We start from the raw sequence: 13,872 nt of genomic DNA, 5'->3' as shown, positions 1-13,872 counted from the left end.
CTTTGTTCCTCTACATACCCGTTCCCTCAGCCCCTATAAAAATTTGTCTCGCCACATCCTGCCTCCCTCATGGGAGATCTTGCTGTTCTCATCATCGAGCTGTGCTTTATATTAATGCTGCAAATAGAGAGTGGCCATTGTTTGTAATTTAATTAGCGTCATCCACAGGCACTTAAAGCTTGACAGCGGGAATTAGAAGTACTGTATGAAAATGATGCATGGGCGTGGGTAGAGGTTTAACTGCTTTCATGCCAGCATGTTTTGTAGATGATGCACACAGGATACAGCTTTCTGGGCACGTGGGAATCACTAAATGAGGATGTTTAGTCTCTGCCCTGGTGTTTCACAAATTTAGGGTGGCTACTTTTAAAAGAGCAAATGAAACCTAAAACTGCCTACCAACTTTCTATTTCAATTTCTGTCCAGCATTTTTTTTTTCTTAATGAAAAGTTTCCTTAGGGTGAAACTCTTCCATTTCTCTGTATTTAAAAAAAAAAAAAAATAAATTTTTTGCTCAGGATTGTTTTTGTTTTGGACATTGGATTTTTTTTTTATGGTTATTGGATGGTGAGCCCCTGAGTCAGATTGTGAGGGAGGTTCTGGGATTGCCATCACTGGAGATTTTTATGCACAGGCTGGGTAAACATTGGCCGGGGACTCTTAGCAGCTATCAGGATCATTATAGCTATTTTAAGATACAGCAGCAGCTGGAAGCCTCATCTGACAGATGTGCCACTATGTCGCCCAAAGGTATAGTAAGAGACAGTCCCAAAGAGCTTCCAAGCAAAGCCAAGCCTGGTGCACAAACTGAATCTAAAACCAGCAGGGAACGAGTATGGCTTTGCAGAAAGATTGATGCATGCAGGCATTTGTCTCTTCATTGCCCACCATTTTTGTGTCTTTGCTTTAGGTGTCACAGCCTCATCGCACCTCTTTGACTATGGCTCCACTGCCAATGGAGGTGACAGCTCCTTCTACACCTCTCTGATCTCGGACGTCCACTACACCACCCCACGGGACTCCACCTATTTCACGGGCATTTATCAGCAGGAAAACAGCCCCATTCCCTGCTCTGGCAGCACAGAGGGGTTTAACACGCTGGGGCATCCTGTTCAAGATGTGACTGGGTTTGAGTCCCGTGGCTTGTTTAGCTCAGATTCAGGAATAGAAATGACTCCTGCAGAGTCTACTGAAGTTGATAAAACCTTAGCAGATCCCATGAAAGTAGAAGCTTATAAATACATGGACATAAGTAGATCAGAAGAAATAAAATACCAAGAAAAACATGACCCTGACTCAGAAGATGAGAGCCCAGGCCTTATCGATAAGTACCAGGGAGTACCCACTAGGTCCAGCCACACTGCTGAACCACAGCGGACGGCTTCGGAGAACACGAAGACAGCCAAAGAGCAAGACCTGCTTGAAGACACGAGGTCTGGAGATCAGCCCAGTGCCTCCATGGTTACAGCCCCTGTCAAGATCACGCTCACCAAGACAGAAAGCAGTGGGGAAGCTGCCAGCAAAGAGTCGAGCCCGACTCAGCCGGAGACCGGCCTGAAGCCGAGCCATGAGGTGGTACCAACGGTGACGGTGTCAGAGCCAGAAGATGACAGCCCGGGGTCTGTTACGCCACCGTCGTCTGGCACAGGTAATGCTTGTGCATGGCACCATTTTTTTTGGTATTCATAGAGTGGTTGCAATTGTAGCCCTACATGTTGGAGAATTACTGTGGGTTTGTGGGGTGGGTCTAAGGGGGTGCGAGCAGACATTAATGGGTCTCCATGGCTGGAGGTGTTTCTACTTTGTTCAGGCACCATGCTTTGCCAACCGAAGGAGGATGCGAACTGTGCTGCCCATCACTAACACGCTGCTCAGGATGGTCTGCCCTTTCTGTGTGAAAAGAGGGGAAGACAGGGCTGGGGATCCACAGAAACAAGTTGCCGAGAGCCACTCACTAGCGTGGCTGGGGTCAGATCCAGGCTTGCTGAGCCTGGTCCCCATGGGGATTTTTAGTTGTGAGTTGGCAGGTGTCACTGGGGGTATTGTCAGCCAGCCAACAGTTTGGGCTGGATCCCAGTGATTTTGGGGTCTCTTGGTCACCCTGGCTGGCCACGCTCCGAGAGGAAATGAGGTGTGTGGGACCAGGGTGCTGCAAGTGTCTGGGTTCATTTTTTTTTGTTTTAATGGCTGTTTTAACACCTCTTTGCTCTTGGAGAGAATAAGGTGAAGTGCTGTTTTCAAGTGAAAGTGCTGCTTTTAGAAAGTGCTGAGGAGAGAAATGCTGTCACCTCATTTACAAAGGGGACTGCAGGGACAAAGGGCCAGTCTCTTTTAAAGGCTCCTGATTTCTGTTGGGGAAGCACCAAAATCCCATGTTTATACATTTTTTATTGTCTGATTACTGCAGTAGGACATAATATCTATTCCTCATTTTCCATATTATACACTGCTAAAATATGAAAGTAGTATAGTGTTTTTAAAAGGAATAAAGTTCTGTGACAGGAAACAATTTTCAGACTTGAAATTAAATTTCAACGTCCTGGACCAAAACCCTTTGACAATGAACATTTGACAATGAACATCCCCAAGCTGAAATTTCCATTGCTTTGTCTTTGATGGCATCTAGAAGCACTTAAAAATCAGCTGGAATTTCCTTAAAATGGCAGTCTGGGATTTCCACTCACACTAGTATCTACCCGTAGAGAAATACCTAGTTCCTATCCAAAACCGAGTGTGCATTTGTACACTTTCACGCACACAAAAAGAGATAGAGTCCACCGCAGCTATGATTTTATCCTGCCTGCATCAGCCAGAAACTTTAGATAATAAATAGACATTAAAGTCCCATTTTTCTTCTTTTATTTGACTGCGTGACATCACATGCTACTTCTGAGGCATGCCGTTTTTTATCGATTAACACTTTTTGCACTACAAGGTAATTAAGAAATTCAGGCACTAACTGTTATTTATTCAGTCCTTGCTGACTGTTCAAAGCTGACTCCATGACACTTGTTAACTGTATCCCATCGTAACAGCTGAATAGTGTGTGGCTGAGCCTCAGGGCTGCTGCCTTACTGGGAGGCACTGGTGTGGCTAGCATGATTGCTGGCATTGGAATATTCCTCTCCATGGGTTAAGCTGACTGCCAGCACTGCCCAAACAGCCCTGGGAGGTCCCACTGCCTTGCATCGGGGTGCTGGAAAGCCAGAAAGACTGCTTATCTATCGCGTTAAGGAAAGAAGCAGGCATCTTCTTTTAGGGGCTGGCTCCCACAGGGTGTTTTCTCTGGATTTCCCCCCTTTCCCACAGCTGGGGACATGCTGCGCTCAGACTCCGCGTTCATATGCGAGGAAGAAATGTAAAACCTGCCCTTGCTATTTCTACTCAGTGACCCAGCAAAGTCGTTGCTCCTAGATACCCTTCAAGCATTCTGGCGAAGCCCCCAGTTCCCCCCTGCTTGGATCAGGACTTTTGAAAACAGTTTGCTTTTAATTACTGGCCATCATCTTTCTGTGGAAGGAAGACGTGGTCTGTTCATACACTGCGCTGGCACTGAAAGGCAGTGGGTATTTATACGCTTCCCCATGCCAGCGGTAAATGTGACACCCTGCTGCTGGCCACAAAGGACTTTTTTGTTCGCAAGGTAAATGCCATGGCTGAGAGTTACAAACTGCCAGCGCAGGCAGGAGCAGGATGAAGCCAAGGGACGGCGCGTTGCTGCGCTACAAGGGCTGGCGATCACATGCCTGTTTGGACACGTGCCGGATTAAGTCATCGCTCAGTGAGAAAATGCTCACATGCGGTAATGCAGGAGAGTGGTGCAGCACACATGGGTTTCCTGCACCCAGAGGAAAAGGATGCATAGGGTCCTGGTCAGTGCAGCTGATGCAACAGAAACTTCCCAGCATCCGGACAGGAGTGTGTCATAACAGTCCTGGAAACCTCCCTACACTCCGCTGTGGTCCCCAGATGTGCAGACACAGGTGGTGTTCTGCCATGGGCCTCTTTACCAGCATCAGCAGGAGAAAACTTGGGGGTCTCTTTTACTGATGGCTTTCTTGAACACTTAACGCCTGCAATGCCACTTAGTGATCCCTGTCATGTTAATAATGATATAAAATCAGTGAATGAGCACTCGAGAGTCCAGAGGACAAACTTCCATGTGTGCTTGATGGCTGTTTCAATGCAACTGGGGAATTCAGTGGTTTTTTCCCCCAAAAGGGAGGGTCTTGGGTGTGGATGGCAGCAGTCTCTGGGTGAGTGAAGTGCAAAGTGGAAACCGGTGATCAGGAGGCGGCGGTGGCCAGGTGCCGGCAGGGGATCGGATGCAAATTGCCACCGTGGTCCCCCTTGGCACTGACAGGCTCAGGTGGCCTGGCTGGCCTTGCTGCTGATGCACCAGGTGCAGTCTGGGATTGAGGCTGGCTGATGGGCTGTGAATGATCAAGTGAAGCCTGTTCCCCATGCAGTAACTCAAGACAGCTGCTGATGCACCTCATGCTGCCTCCGTCACCTCTTATTGTGAACACTCTACATGCAATTTTACTTTCTTTGTTATTTCATTACAAAATCCCATGTGGTAGAGTGATATGCAGGGAGGCAGAACAGGTGGGATGTCTGGTGCCAGGTTCCTTTCTAGTACAGGTTGTGGGCTCCTTGCTAATCCTGGATGACCAGCCAGCCTTTTCAACAGCTCATTTTCACTCTCTGAGACTGTCTTCTTCTAGTGTGAGCCAGAAAATGCAGAGAAATTTTTTGTTTCAGATTTTGGGTGACAAGTTGGTCAGTCATTATTTGGTTAATGTAGTTCTTAATGATATTAAGAATTAAAGTAAAAAAATGAGTTTCATTCTTGGACCCAGCTGAGATAAAAGCAAACAGAGAATTCCCCCCCCCCCCAAAAAAAAAAAAAGTCTGAGAAAAGTTTCTGACCTGGAACTTTCCACACCTGAAAGTTAAAGTTTGACAAAACTACTAGTAACTACACATGGGTTGTTATGATCAGCAGTGTCAGGAACCCACCAGCTCTGTGTGCATTTGTCCCCAGAACAGACCCGTATCTGTCCATGACAGTCAGATGCTGTCATGTGTGGCCTGAGCCCACATTCCTCGTGACTGGTGATTTTCCTGGTGAAAACCATATTGCTGAGCCACTGGCCAAGCACTGACCAGCATTGCCTTGTGCCTTAGCTTTTTCTTCAGTAAATGATGCTAATGATACTTCTTTTATAATGAGTATGTGCATGGGAAATGCTCTGTAAGGACAAGCTGTTATTAGTGTTAGTTATCCCAGACGGGGAGACATTCTGTCTATGTTACCAGCCCTGCTAGAAGGATTCGTGCTGGCCTGAAATTTATTGTGTTTGTTGTGTAAGCAGCCAGAAAATCTCATTCTTAACAATTTTTTTTTCCCCACTTTCTTTCTGGGTGGCAGAACCATCCGGCTCAGAGTCGCAGGGCAAAGGCAGCCTGTCAGAGGATGAACTCCTCAGTGCCATCAAGGAAGCAAAAAGCTTTTCCTTTGAGACCCCGGAGGTACAGCAGTCACCAGCCCTTTCCACTGAGAAGCGAGACCAGAGGGTCAAACCTGGGCGCCCTGCCGTCTCTTCACCCCTGGATAACGAAGCCAGTAGCGCTGAGTCAGGAGACTCAGAGATTGAGCTGGTCTCGGAGGACCCACTGGCTGCCGAGGAGGTGCTGCACTCCAACTACATGACCTTCAGCCACATTGGAGGGCCCCCTCCGTCACCCGCTTCCCCCTCCATCCAGTACAGCATCCTGCGGGAGGAGCGGGAGGCCGAGCTTGACAGCGAGCTCATCATCGAGTCCTGCGATGCCTCATCGGCCTCCGAAGAGAGCCCAAAGAGGGAGCAGGACTCCCCTCTGATGAAGCCCATGGTCATGGACATTATCAAGGAAGAGAACAGCTCGCGCACTGACGCCTCAGACTACGAAGCAAGTAAAACGGCAGAGAGCAGGATGAACAGGGAAAACCTGGCAGAGTCCGCATCCTACCTGAAATGCTCCTTTGTTGCACCAAAAGTAGGTGCTGAGCCCCCGACCTCTGCTGTCAGCACTGATGAGCTGAAGGAAAGAATAATCCTGAAGAAACCCATTGAAGAAACTGTTGTTAACCAAAGTAAAGTGTCTTCCAAGGACTCTGGCAAAAGAAGTCCCTTGGCTTCACCCCTACTACCATTTTTAAATAAGCAGAAAGGTAAATGCAGATGTTTATGTTGGTTTTTGCCATGCTGCTGAGAAGGGGGAGGAGGGAGAATTGCCTGTTCCTTGCAGGGGAGATGTTAGTAGTGCTGAGCCTGGGGAGCTGCTGGCACTCGATAACCTCAACTTGAAGCTGGGCATACCTGTGACAATGCACACATTATCTCTGACCTTCCCATCCTCTTCTTTTTCTCCTTTTCCTTTCCCTTAGGAAAAAAAATTAAAAATACCAGCAACAATAATTTTTAGGCTTAAGCATATAGATACTGGTTCAAGCAGGAACCCCAGTAACATAAGACTGATTTGTACATCAGGCATCTGGAGGACAAAGAGCAACTAATGATCATTTTTCCTTTGAAATACTACCTGTCTTGCCCCAGGGAAGGGATGTAACCAGGGAGGTGGTCCTGACCCTCCCAAAAATGTAAGGATGATGTTTTTGAGTATACAGTTAGGAAAAAAGAAAGATTTGGTGGAGGAAAGGGGTTGGGTTTGGTGCGTCTGCGTGTTTCTGAAGGTGGTGCAGTTTAAACCAATCTCTCTCATGATGGCTGACACCCTCCATCCTGAATAATGAGGGCTTTGTGTATGTTTCCAGGCTAGTGCAGGGAGGTGGGTGGCTTAGGGGTGCTCATCCCAGCTCTGTGTGCGTTGGGGCATCCTGTGTGCCCCCCTGAAAGCCCCTTCCCTAATCCAGCTCTGGGAGGGGGAAAGGCATGACACTTCCCTGGTACTCAGGTGAGCTCAAGGGCACTTGTCTGCTAGGATCCCTTCAAAGCCAGTGTAGAGCCAGCCAGGTCCTGGCTTGTTGTGCCAGGCACTGAGGTCTGACTGGACCCACCAAACCTTCAGAGCCACCACCAGCTTTTGGTCTGAGCTAAACCCTGAGGACCAAAGGGTAGCACGCGGTCACTGCACACTGACACTGCCAGGCGTCCCTGCAGCCTGTAACTGGCTTCATTCACAAGGCGCACAAGAGAAAAAGGCATTTTATTCTTTGCAAGATGCCAGCTCTAAATAGCCAGGACTTTTGTCTGCCTCTGGCTTTGTAGGCTGGCGTGGAAGGGAGGGACACTGGGGCTGCCTCAAGCCTGCGCTGCTCCCCTTCTGTCGTCTCCCCTGACTGGGCTGGGGGGGCAGTGGCTGTCCACGGCTCTTCTGTTGGATGTTGTTTTGCAATTCAGAGAGCTGCTGCTTCCTTGTAAGCAGCTGGTAGAGATGGAGGGGGGGCAAAACCCACCCCCGCTGCTTAGAGAGCATCTTCTTTGTCCATCCTCGTTTGTGCAGACATTTGACCACATGATGGTCTGGAGATGTGGCAGACACGTTTAAGTGGCACGCTTTTACAACTGATTTATCTAGCACTGCGAACCCAAGCCTGCAAGTCTAGTAAGGGAACAGCCCGAACTTGCACAATGTGCTGAGGACTGCAAGATCTGCAGTGCAATAAAATATGTTAATACTGATATTCTTAGCGGTAATGAACTAATGACATTAATAGGCTGAATAAGAAACATATGATTATAGCTTGTAAGTATGTTTTCCTCCCAGATTCTCAGAGCTTGCAACATCACACTGTGCATCTCTTAGCTCCCTCATGAGTAGGATGAGGTCGAACCATTTTTTTCCCACTTCCCAAATTCCTGGTTTGTAGGACTGGCCCAGGCCCTGCCCAAACCCTAGAAGCTGTAGGGCTGATTGAATTTACCTTACACACCCTTCTTGCAGTCTCTAGCATTGGGTCTCTGCAACCAACCACATCTGGGCAGATGACTAACAGTTTGATCTTGGATTTGGGGAAAGTAGTTGGGGAATATCACATAGGCAGCTAGTTGCCTGTCCCTCGATTTTGAGACTTCAGGCCCTATTACAATATTCAGTCCCCCTTGATCATATGCAGATTTTTTTGGCCTAACTATTGCATCTCATTTAATTTCTGTCGTTGCCTAAACTGATGCTAACAGAGGCTTGTTGTCATATGGTGGTCAGAGAAAATCCCTGTGTGCATGAGCAGACTTTCTCCCTGTGTTTTACCATGTCCGTATTTTCCTATCTGTATTCCCTGTAGGACAGTAGTGGCAGGAACTTGTCCTCCAGGACAGACACAAGACAGCTAATTACTATTTGGTGGTGCGTAGAGGACTATTTCAGTATGTGCTTTGCTTCATTGAGACACTCCAGTGCCTAAGGCAAGGAAAATAAAAACATAAAGCCTCTCAAGAAGATTATTCCTAAAACTTGTGTAACTTTTTAAAGCTGATTTCAAGGTATGGAGGGATGGACTCAAGATAAGAAACTATGGATGATAGTGGGGTCCAGTTTACACTACCTTCCAGTCACAGGTACTTGCTGCATAGGTCACTTGCGTCTGGACACTAGTTAAATTTTTATGTTGAGGGTGGAGTATGGGGTCTCCTGACCTGGGAAAGGACAGCTTGTTCCTCAGTCAGAGAATTCACGTGAAACCCTTCAGTGGTTTTCCAGTTATCAGAGGTGAACTGGGTGATGTGTTAACTGGCTTGGTGGAACCAGAGCATCCCCCATGGGTCCTCTCAAGCTCCATCAGCCTGCAGCCGCATCGGCTGGCAAGGAAATGGTGTGGCAGAGCACATCCAAGGGGACAGGGATTGCCTTCATAGCATCAACTTGACGTCTTGGCAGAGCTTTACATTACGGCATCATATATGTGACATACGCCAACTCAGATGCACCTGGCAGGCATTTGGCACGGGCCACACTCAGCCAAAGTGGTGAAAATAGAGGGAGATGTGGCAGTGCTGCACAATGGAGGTGCAGCAGAATGATGTCACCCAAAGCAGGAACAGTGTCATCATTCATTAATTAAGAGAATTATCTTACTTGTAGTTATCTGTCATTAAGAGAATACTAACAAGATGTGACTATGCATTTGTTAAAAGAGACAAAACAGAAAAACCTTCATTGTTTCCTGTTACCTCCTTGTTACACGTCACCTCAGAAGTGTTATGCTACCACCCCACATCCTTATTAAGACAGAATGGTTTTAGTGATGTTCAGAGTCTGGGTGGGCACTGATCCCCCTGTGGCCATGGCAAGTCCCATCTGAGTTCAGGTCAGTGCTAGCCCAGCGTGTCTGGAGATTCATAGGAAACTGATGGATCAAATGAAGCTGTTCGACACGCGTGGCTGTGTTTTTGACACCCAGCTGTAGATCTTTCTGTGGCCCTTGGCCAGCTCATAGCCAGGTATATGTAATTTAAAAATAGTCAGCCATCAGTTTCACATGTAGGTGTTAACTATTTCACAGCGTGATACTGTAGTTCCACCAAGGAGTTTTTTACTCATACCCATGGCATTAAATATACTTTGCATGGCTCATCAGAAGAGTTTGCCCTGGGCTGGCAAGACAAAAATTGATTTTGAGTGCACACTCCAGGAAATACATAGAGAAGCTGTGCAAAGTGAAAGCCCAGCATCCAACCTGACCCCAGGAGCAGTCTTGCTGATTGTGTTGCTGCCAGGCTGCGGCTTATTTCCTCAGAGACCTTTCTGGTGTGTCTGCTAGGCATTTCCCTAAATAACAAGGTGGAGCACTTCAAGTGCATGTGTGGTTTGTGCAGCGATAACTCAACATCTCTGCTTAACGTCTGTTGCCATCCAGTGGCAGTAACAAAAATGGGCAGTGACTTCCTACCTCCATTTTACTGGAGCTGACTATCACGATTTTAAAGAGTGGAGCTATTCCCATGCTGTTAACCGCTAAGCAGCCTCACTCGCTTTTCCGCACAGTCAGAAAGATTGCGCTGCTTGCTGCAACACAGGCCTTGTTTTGGCCAGAATTGGGCAGTTACTATCTATGTTAGTGTTACCTACTCATTTGCCTCCTGCAGAGCAAAGAGGGGAAGGCAGAGCTGTAGCAAGACATTGGCTGTTTGGCTGTCGCTGCCCCTGCATCACTCCTGGCATCTCCCCCTCAGATGTGGACAGACCCCTACAGCCCTTACACAACAGGGCTTAGAGCACATCTGGCTGTGGCTCTACAGGAAAGGAGGTTGCCAGCTCAGTTCTCCCCCCACCTCCTTTTTTTTTTAAATATTCAGCCACAGAGAAGGAAGAGCAGATGCATTTGTTTTTTCTATTAGCCAGAGCAAGAAATGCAGATTTTTAGGTTTACTCTAAGAAAACCCTGTCTTGCAACAGATTTTCACAAACTTTGGAAAATAATACAACTGATCGGTGTGGCCTGCACAGCACTGTGACATTGTATAGCCCAGGTGACATCCAGGCTGGGCTTGCACATGGCTTGGGTATGCAGGAAATTTCAGAAAAGACCTGCTATCCTGGAAACACGCATCTTTTGGCCTGGGGCAGTTTCCAAGAAGCCCAAAAAAGCCTGGACCAAGGCAGGCTGGGAAGGAGCATTTTGGTTGAGTCCTTTCCTGTCTTCTCTTGCTGTGCCTGTCAGTAGCTCTCTGCCAGAGTGGCCTGGCTGACTGCATGCTGCATTTCACTTATGCTGGGGCATCATGTCTCTCTCCAACCTCTCCTTCAATGACAATATTAGGAGATTCCTTCTGCTTGATCCATTTAATGAAACGTGCAACACCTTGTTACCTTGCAGATCAGATGTCTGAGCTCAGGTTAAAAAAAATAAAAAGATGTGGACATTAATAGTAATGTTTACTTTCATTTTCTTTTTATTTTATGGCAAAATTTAGCATAGGAAAAGGAAAACCCAGGCCCGGGGCTATGGGGTCGTGCTGTTGCTCACGTGCTTGACGGCACAACTGGCAGGACCCAGGTTCCAGACAGGGTCCTGCTGGAAACACAGCCAAATAAAGTTCATTAGTTGAAATGCTTTATTCTGCAGCACAGTCCTATGCCACCCTGCTATGAGGCATCCTGTTTTTTATGCCTTATGAAAGGCTTTTGTAGCATTAATCTGGTTAGTCCCCCACAAGAGCGTGTCCTTACCACACACCCTTCATGGCTGCTGTGGCTCTAAGCACCCATGAGGACACCAAGGTTCATGGTCACCCATCTCTATGTGGTGACCCAGTGTTTCTCAGGTATTGGCACAAGCTGCAGTCAGGATCACTTCTTGTTTTGGGGTGACACTGGAAAATGCCCTGGGTTGAAGAACATTTCCCCTCCTCCCTGGTTCCTCTCGTGCCATCCCATGGGGTCCAGGGCTGTCACACAGTGGACAAGCACAAAGCAGCGTGGGCTTTTCCTGTTTAATCTCTCACTGCATCCACCCGTTTGGTGTCACAGACAAATTGATTTTACACAGTTTCTCAAGGAGATGGTTTTCTGGCAGAGATCTGGAACAGACCTTAAGTTATCGGGGATGTTTTTTGTTCAGCAAAACGTCGTCTGTATCGCGTTAGCATGTCCCTGCTGTTGGAGGAGTTGCTAGTGAGGCATTTTTCCGTCGGAAGGGGATGTTTGGTAGGGTGATTTAGCAATCTGAGGCTCATTTCTCATCTGCATGCTTTCACCAGGCTGGCTCTGCAATCAGCAGCAAGCCAGGCCGCGGCTTAAGCATACGGTAATGTTAGTTTAATATTTTAGTGCCATCTGCTGCAAGTGCCTCCACACTCTGGCCCATCTGTTTTGTGTGCTTCAGTTTGCTTTTTATGGGCCTCCGGTAGCTTTGCATCCTTTGGAAAGTCCCTGCTTGGAAAAGGTGTAGGGGAGACAGATGTCCTGCCTGGGGCTTGAGTGTCTTCACCTTGTGATGCTGTAGGAGGAGTGGGGTAAAACCCACCTGGAGGAGTAAACATGTGAATCTAGGCCTGGCCTTGCCACAAAATCTTGGAGTAGCTTGGTGTGCTTGCCTCCCACATGGAATAATTTAGGTGGGAAGGGACCTGTGGAGGTCTCTGGTCCAGCCCCTTGCTCAAAGCAGTTTGGTCACGTTGCTCAGGGCCTTGTCTACCTGTCCATTTTCTCAGCAAAGGCAGAGGTTTGGGGGTAGCTGAGAGTTGGAGCTTGCAAATCTGGGTCAGTCTCGTGATGCTGCCTCAGCACCATTAGCTGCAGGTACACTGCAGAGCAGGGTAAAGGAGAGGTATTACTCAATGTAGAAATGGAGAACTTGAATGACTTACTGGTCAGATGGTTGAATGCCAGCTGAAGTGGGCTTGCCTGATTAACGCAGAGCAGATGAACCTAGAGGGACCGGTGTTTTCCAAGAACCATGAGCAGGCATTGAGTGGAAGAGGTCCTGCAGGCATAACTTTTCCACAAATCTTCCGGACTCCTCCCCTGAGCAAAATGGTTTCTCTTTCTCCTGGGCTGTCTGATCCCACAGGCCACTTTGGTTCACAGTTGTCTCTTACTCTGCTGTATGCATGGCCCTTCCCCAGCCTACCCTCTTTAGGAACTGGTCATGTGTACTCTCAGTTGCAAAGCAGCGAAATAGCTTATGTATAGAGGGTCTTAGAGGAAGAAATGGCACCTGCATTGCTAAACCCCATGCTAGGGACACACCTGGAGCACTGGCAATTGGTCTGTTGTCCAGGCCAGTCTCCTCCTTCCATACCTCTACTTGACTGCCCTGATGTAAGGTCAGGGATGAATTTAAGACTAAGGCGGTGGGCAGGAGAAAACACAGCTAAGACATGCTTCAGCCTGCTCTTGTCTCTCTGCTCTGATGCATGTTCTTCCTTGGCTTTGTGGCCTAGCAACCCAAAGTTACAGCAAAAATAGCCAATTAGCTATTTATTGGCTAGATGGATCAAAAGTGGTCAATAAAGAGTAAAAAAACAGCTTTAAATGAAAGTGTCTGAGGCATGCAGAGCTGCAGCAAGGAGTAAGGGTTGTTCTTCTTACTGAGAATAGTTTCATACCAGGGATTCACCTTTCCATGGTACATTCTTGGTATTTTGGGAGGTTTAGCAGTAGATTGGTAGACCAAGAGGTCTTGGCTTCCAGCTGCTTTGCAATTCTGCTTTTGCTCTGTTCAAGGAATCTAAAAAATGACTCTGAACACATGATAGGACATAAACAGCGAGCTGTGATGGCATGGACTCTGCAGACACATTCAGATGGCCTCATTTCATGGGGTCTCACTCCAGAGACTTTTGAACAACCGAGGCAGTGGGGCCCCAGACACCATCTCCAGCCACTGTGACTGGAGGAGTTTCCCCATTCCAGCTGAGCTGCCCCAGCAGCGACTCATGGGCACATTCTTCTGCCCACGGAGGAGGAGAGGGAGCTTCACAGCTACCCTTTTTCACTGTGGGCCAAGCAGTTGGAAATGTTTCTGCCTTTGCAGGAGGCTATGGCCCGCCTCCCCATTTCTGGCCAGTTAATGCAATTCAGCTGCCACATGACAGCTTGTTATAACTGTCAAGCTGTGATAACTCAACCGAAGCTGAGCTGGAGAAACCTGGAGACGTGCAGGTCATGGTGGTGGAAATGAACAGTGCACACACCGGCAGGTTTGTGCTGTACATGATTTCTCTTCCACTCCTCCCAGACCCTTTTTTTTCAGGGAGGCAGGAGTGAGTTTGGCACTTTCTGGCCTCAGGAGTGGTTGCAGGGTCACCTGTCTTCTCTGCAGAGGGGACAAGGAAAGCTGATAGATGTTCAGGCGCTGGCTCTGGGGTTCTCCCTGGAGTCCTGGTCTAGTGGGAGGATAGCAGGGTCTCCTAAGTAAGGAGT

General features: G+C 47.9%; 1 protein-coding gene across 1 annotated transcript in view; it reads left to right on the top strand.

Moving 5' to 3' along the window:
- RTN1 (reticulon 1) overlaps positions 1-13,872 on the top strand; it is a 121,303-nt gene that overhangs the window by 67,300 nt on the left and 40,131 nt on the right. Inside the window, exons 2-3 of the mRNA XM_075029596.1 lie at positions 911-1,648; positions 5,435-6,217. Of these exons, the coding sequence (XP_074885697.1) occupies positions 911-1,648; positions 5,435-6,217 (1,521 nt within the window). The remainder of the gene's footprint in view (positions 1-910; positions 1,649-5,434; positions 6,218-13,872) is intronic.

This window comes from Buteo buteo, chromosome 6 (genome assembly GCF_964188355.1).
Source record: "Buteo buteo chromosome 6, bButBut1.hap1.1, whole genome shotgun sequence".
NCBI lineage: Eukaryota > Metazoa > Chordata > Aves > Accipitriformes > Accipitridae > Buteo > Buteo buteo.
The sequence above is the reverse complement of the archived record's forward strand: the minus strand, read 5'-3'. Positions and strand labels throughout refer to the sequence as shown.